We start from the raw sequence: 6,625 nt of genomic DNA, 5'->3' as shown, positions 1-6,625 counted from the left end.
TGTACGAATGATATCATGCAACAACTCATCAGAGGACGCAGTAAGAACAATATCATCAACATAAAGTAATAAATACACTGTATAAGGACCCGTGTATAAACAAACAATGAATTATCACACATAATGCTTCAAAAACCGTGTGATAAAATATAATTGGCAAATCGTGTGTACCAAGCGCGTGGAGCTTGTTTGAGCCCATAAAGTGATTTCTTTAACCTGCACACAAAATTAGGAAAACGACGATCCACAAACCTTGGTGGCTGATGCATAAACACTATCTCTTGCAAGTTACCATGTAAAAATGCGTTCTTGACATCTAATTGATGTCTAGGCCAAGAGCGGGAAACTAGAATCGATAATACGGTGTGTATAGTAGCAACGGAATCACAATCATAATATAAATACAATACAATCATTAAATAACTAATTCAACTATATCTCGTAATAAGGGTTAAGTTATTCTACAAAGGTTCTTGAAAATAAGAAGTGTAAAAATGCATTATCGAGTGACAAGTGTACACTTCTTATATTTAGGAGCCTTTGTAATTGATCCTAAACCCTTATAATAATTATATTATCGGCTAAGATAATGTAATTATATATTTTGGTTAAATCTAATTGTTTAAATAAATATAAAGATTTGTTAATTTATAGGGTAAATTACATTTTTCGTTCTTTGTGTTTGTAGCGAGTTGTAATGGATGACCTTTAACTTTTATAATTACAGCCATAGTCCTTTATTTGGAAAACTCATTATACGGTAGGTCATTTAGCACTAACCATGTTAAAATTCTCAGTTAAATCAAGTTATATGAGGGTATTGTGGTCATTTCACGTTTTATTTAAATACTTTTTAATAAACAAAACTAAAAATCAACATATACATATATATGTATATGGGGGAAGGTTCATTTAAGAAGAAATTTAACGTGAGAAGAAAAAGAAGAAAGAACATAATGGTAAAATATTAAATAGTTTATAACTCCTCCCATTAATTATGTTATCTCTCATTAATAAAACAAAAAACATGTTATCCTACACATTTCAAAATCTATCCTACATATATCTTACACTTATCGAAATTTACCTTACGTGTATCTAAATTTATCTTACAAATTTAAGAATTTATCCTACACATAGTAAAATTTATACTTCACATGTCGAAAATTGTCCTTCACCGTAGATTATTTTATCTTGAAAGAGTGTATTTAAAAGTGAGTTACAAATTTAATTAGTTAGCTAATTAATTACAATTAGAAATTTACCTATATGCCCTTATTAATTACATTAAATACACATGTTAAATAAAGTAAAATAGAACATTTCTATTGGTTTAAAACTTATTCTTTTTATTCTTACAAATTTTTTCTTCTCACTTAAACCTATATACTACAGCTTATCCATCCTTTTTAAAGTTTAAACTCTTCCTTTCTCTCTATATATCTCTCTCTAAAACAACTGCCTAAGTGCACCATCACCCGGCCCACTTGTGACATCACAGCCACAATCATCGGAGCTACACCACAGACACATTTCGATCACAATTTTCACAACATATACAACAATTTTAAGTTTCTTATGAGAAAGAAAACCAATCAAATAGAAAAAAAAACCCTCTACATAAAACTTTACTCTTGAGGGTTTAGTTTAGTTACACGAACAAAAACAAAAATGAATTATTGATTCTTGTCATCATGTTCATAGCTAAAAGGTAATGGCACTGATTTAACAGCTCTAAACTTTCCAACATTGCTCAAATGCTCATTCTCCAACCTGAAGAAATTCCATATGCCACGTCGTATGATCTCCAAACATGCAACTATTGCAATTAGGGCATTTTTATGTAGGAATGGAGCATCATGAAAATCCAATACCGTTTGCATCCAGGCCAGTCTCAATATCACATTCAATACCTGCATGCAATTAGGCCATTTTTATGGAGGAAGGAATTAGGGTTTTATTTCATGTTCTAGTCTGTAAGGATCACTAATTAGCTTTGTTTTTAAAACGCTAGAAGCGCACCACTTTTCGTACCTGGGGCACAAATAACTACATAGTTTTTTATATATATTTTCTGTAGGTTTCTGGCATCATTTACCTAATATTTTGACTCAAATAAGCTTTATATATGTTTTAATATTGAAATTACATACATGTACAACATGAAAAGCATGTTGCACAACAACCTGTTGCACAACAACCTGTTGCACAACAACCTGTTGCACAAAAAATATGGGAAATACATGAGGCGCGCGCCAAAGGGTCACTTTTTGCCAAAAAAATGTGCCTTATATGCGCTTCTTGTAAAACATGCGCCTTATGTAGGCTGAAGCGATGACGGATTTAGAATTTTTTTCAAGTGGTTACCTTTTAGTAGATTCTTATTAATTCTCACTATTTTTTTTTGTTGCAAATCATAGAAGGTTTCTACTTTTTTTTTTTCCATTTTTTCCAAACCACGGGGGTTACTAAGAACCCTAAAAACCCTCTGGATCCGCACCTGGAGACTTGCGCCTTGTGCCTAGGCGCGCCACAGGTGCACTTTTTTAAACCAATCTAATTAGTAATTAGTGGTCCCTAAAGGGATATCCTGGTGGTTAAGTGGTGTGCTCCACAATCAAAAGGTTGGGAGTCAAACCCTGTAATGTGGAGTTTGTGGTGTATTTATTTAAGCAAATCTAGGAGTTGTTCATTAAAAAAACTAGTAATTAGGAATTAGTATTTACCATTGCTATGAAGTAGATAGATCTGTTGGGCAAAATAAGCTTATCTCTTAGCCATGGATTATCTGAATTTTTGCATAGCAAACCCCAATCCATCGCTATGTCCCAGTAGGTGTTGAAAATTGTTGCAACGCCTGAGGTAGATCCTGCAATGATTTTAAACGTTCTCGCCGCTGCCTTAAGTTTTTTTTGAGTGAGTTGAGTCTGAATTGTCCTCGAAACAACAGCAACAATGGTAGAGAAGTATTTGAGCCCGTTTAGACCTTGTGTAGGATCCTGGCCTCCCCACCAGCGTCGTATGCACTATACACGCATACAAACATTAATTGACATGTATGATGCGTCTTATAAATGCAATCATTGGTGGGTCATACCGACATTTTAGAATCAAGAATTTTGATTATGTACCTGTAGGAGTCGAATCCAATATGGGATAACGGCTATAACTATAGTAATAATATCATAAACATCGCTCTCGTTGCATGGTTTTGCATCCCTTTGCTTAAAATCTCCCCAACCGTAGTAACATACGTAGAACTGCAAACTCCTCAATAATTGGACCTGGAACCGAAAAATGTGAACAATTTTTAGTTCGTTGATCGAGTATGATAATTGTTTAACAGTTGTTTTAGAATCTTACCTGACTAGTAAACTGATCAGCCAAGAAGAAATCAGGGAGAGTGATTGCATAAAAAGGAGCACAAATGCAGCGCCATAAACAGACTAAGAGGAAGAAACGGTTTGCGCGATAGAAGATATTAAACGGACAAAATGTTATTAGAAGTACAACCTACAAAACATAGTTTATGAATTATAATGAAACCGAAACACAAATACATAAATGCATAAGCGAGAAATATATGACGTGGACACAGTACGATATGTGGAACTAGAGGTGGCAACTTCAACCTATTTAATTACAAATGTGTCGATTCAGCTATGTTTTATCTTTAACAGGTCAAGTAGGTAAATAAATAACATGCTAAAAGGAAATGGGTTTCACCCAAAACGTACTTTTAATGCACAAAACCTCATATATCATTTTATTAAAAATATTAGAACATTATTAAAATAAGTGGACAAAAAGTGTTTCCGGTCAACCTGGCTTGTTTAGACCCACAAAAAAACTACTCACTTTGACCTGGACCCGTTTGACATTTCACGACCCAGACAAAAATTACTTATTTTGACCAGGACCCGTTTTAACATATACTGACTTCATCATGGGCATACCTCAAAATAACCGCCTCTTATGTACTTTGAAATATAAAGGAAAAAGAGGAATTACTTACAATGACTAAGCCTAGAGGGAGTAATTCAGTTAGTGTTGAGTAACTTTTAGTATTTGCATCCAATTCCATTTCAAGATTTGAGAGTACAGCTGCGAGAGTGAGTACTGATAGGCCGGAACTGAGTAGTAGAACTTCAGTATAACCCATTTCTGTACCGGGCTTGAACCCAAATATAAATGAGTAGTTGACACGATAGCGCGTCCAATAATATACATTTGCCGCATACATCAGCATATGTAACACCAGAAATCCAAACAAGGTGTATAGCGGAAAGATGGTATTCATGTACTGAGTTCTACCGTTACTCTTAAGAAGATCTCTATTATGCATATTTACAATGATCGCCACCACAAGTGCTAACGAGCACCCAAAGAAGCAACCTGCAATAGAAAATAGTCACATACGTTGGACAAAGTTGTACCATAGAGGTCCATAATAGGTTCTCGTGTTGCAGCATGCCTGTAACTTACCCACAAAAAATGTTACGCGATGCCTTCTCCTTTTAGCATTTGGCTTTAAGGTGCTCATTCCTTGATGGCGATTCCCGTTACAGAAATGCTTTACAAATGCTGATTCGACTCTCTCTATGAGCTTAGCAACCTGAAGGAAGTTCTCGTTAAATGTTCATCACAACATTATTTGAGTTATGTAATGAATTTCAGTTTGGTGTAACAAACTTTGTTTATGTGCATACCTTTTTATACGCGGTTAGCTCAATTTTATACCATTTTATATGCAACTTTCCGATTTATAAACGTTCTAGTAACATACCTCATCAGATTGGCCCAAGTAAGACTCTTCAACCATCTTTAAGTAAGCATCGGATGCATTTCTTGATGTGATCTGGACTAACAATTTGGTCAACAACCGAACACCCAGTGACACATATAACCAAAAACAAAAAGGAAAAAAAAACACTAACCTTATCGTACTTCTTCATTATCTTGGAGAAGGCCAATTGATTCAAGAACCTGGTATGTAAAGCAAGATGCAATTCAATTAGTTTATATCCAATCTTTATATCAAGATTAATTAAAAGCGTGCTTAGTTAATTCTTACGCATAGTTCTTTAGAAACCGAAGCTTCTCGTGGAACTCAATAAAAGCTTGCTTTAACTTTTCTTTTGCATCTCTAAGTTCATTTTTGTTGAACTGCAGGTCTGACTTTGAACTATTGAAAAGACTTTTCACGGCGGACAACGGTGATTCTGCGGTGGTGTTGATTTTTACGTGCTTTAAAACGTCTAAAGACGCCATTTGGTATTCCCTGGGACGATCTAATCCCTTTTCTTGCTGTTCTTCATGGATCACCTCCAACGGATAACCTTAAATTTATCTAAATTTAGTAAATATTTAATATGTTACTATGATGATTTTAGTTAAAGTTGACTACCTGTGTTTCTTTCATTGATGAATGGCGTAACAGCAGCAGGATCATTAACTTTAATTCTAAGAGCAATAAGAGCATCCATTTGTAGATTCAACTCTTCAGCCTCCTTCACCACCTCTTCCACTTTGGCTCTATAAAAACTAACCACTTTATTAAACTCATCATCCAGTCGTCGAAAGAACACAATCTCATACTCGCTGCCTTGCTCCGCGGCACGAAGAAAAAACGTCTGGTAACTCTGGCCATGTACATGTTCCCCTTGTTCTTCATCTGCGGTATGCATGGCACTTACTAGAATCACTTCATCTTCTTTATCTTTCTTGGGACTTTTCATACCGTAGCGACTCGTTAGTCCACTAAAAGCTCTAAAAAGAGACCCCCTTCTCTTCAACGTCCCCACTTTCAACGGCTGCGGCCTTAGGTTCACTTGATTGTCTTGTGACAGGCTCTGTTGCTGTCGGAAAATCATGATTTCTTTTAAGAGAGTTTTGAGAAAGTTGTAATTCATATATGCTGCTTGCCATTCTGGCACCATTTGTGAAGCAAATTCTTTTCCAAACTTCATTTCTGGCTTTGTTTCCGGAATTAAAATTTAAGAAATAATGAAACCAGAATTGAATTTTTATAGAAAATATAAGATGCTTATATAAGGATGAACATTGGTAACAATTGTTTTGATGGTTTCTTGTGTTGATTTTAATACATTGAACAAGTAAAATTTCTTCCAGCTTTATGGCGAGTTTTGAAGAAATATTCAAACCATAGTTGATTAGCAGGGTCAACTATTTTTTTTTTATTTTTTAAATTAATTGTCTTGTTGAAGAACAATATTTTACTAAGCTCCACTTGGTGCCAGTTAAAAACTTGAACGTCAATGGCGCTTATAGATGTCAAGAGTTGATCGAGTTCAAGCCGAAGGTAGTATAGTTCATTTGGCTCGAGCAACTCAGACGTTTAACTGTATATTGGTGTTATTGAGATTTTTCTACAGATTGATATAAGTACGTTTTTTTTTTTGTTCTTGTGATTTGGCTATTTTAATAACTCTTTAATTCCAAAAGTAGATCTTTTGTAACAATTTATCAGTCACTCTTAACTAACTTTGTTAATTTTTATAATATTACCAAAATACTATTTTTTTTTAAGAAAAATAATAAATCCATAAACTAGTTTGGATCAGGTATGGTGGTCAATGTGTATTTGGTCTGCAAATAACAGGGG

General features: G+C 34.6%; 1 protein-coding gene across 1 annotated transcript; it reads right to left on the bottom strand.

Annotated features, from left to right (window-relative positions):
• Nucleotides 1–1,557: 1,557 nt before the first annotated feature.
• On the bottom strand, nucleotides 1,558–6,049 carry LOC110912301 (phosphate transporter PHO1 homolog 8). Its single transcript, XM_022156994.2, has 10 exons — nucleotides 5,408–6,049; nucleotides 5,075–5,339; nucleotides 4,938–4,986; nucleotides 4,787–4,858; nucleotides 4,486–4,615; nucleotides 4,016–4,395; nucleotides 3,364–3,513; nucleotides 3,132–3,284; nucleotides 2,727–3,026; nucleotides 1,558–1,913 (listed from the first exon to the last, which is right to left on the bottom strand). Exons 1-10 carry the CDS (start codon nucleotides 5,967–5,969, stop codon nucleotides 1,677–1,679), a joined length of 2,298 nt encoding a protein of 765 aa, XP_022012686.1. The 5' UTR covers nucleotides 5,970–6,049; the 3' UTR covers nucleotides 1,558–1,676.
• Between the last annotated feature and the right edge of the window lie 576 nt (nucleotides 6,050–6,625).

The sequence above is a fragment of the Helianthus annuus genome, chromosome 15 (assembly GCF_002127325.2).
Source record: "Helianthus annuus cultivar XRQ/B chromosome 15, HanXRQr2.0-SUNRISE, whole genome shotgun sequence".
Lineage (NCBI taxonomy): Eukaryota > Viridiplantae > Streptophyta > Magnoliopsida > Asterales > Asteraceae > Helianthus > Helianthus annuus.
This window is presented reverse-complemented; position numbering and strand designations above follow the sequence as displayed.

What these genes read in the sequence shown, in the direction of transcription:
- LOC110912301 (XM_022156994.2), bottom strand. Translation starts at nt 5,969, where the DNA reads ATGAAGTTTGGAAAAGAATTTGCTTCACAAATGGTGCCAGAATGGCAA. An exon ending in CATCAATGAAAGAAACACAG is followed by an intron (nt 5,340 to 5,407) that starts GTAGTCAACTTT and finishes GATAAATTTAAG; the next exon opens with GTTATCCGTTGGAGGTGATC. An exon ending in ACTTGGGCCAATCTGATGAG is followed by an intron (nt 4,616 to 4,786) that starts GTATGTTACTAG and finishes AACTTCCTTCAG; the next exon opens with GTTGCTAAGCTCATAGAGAG.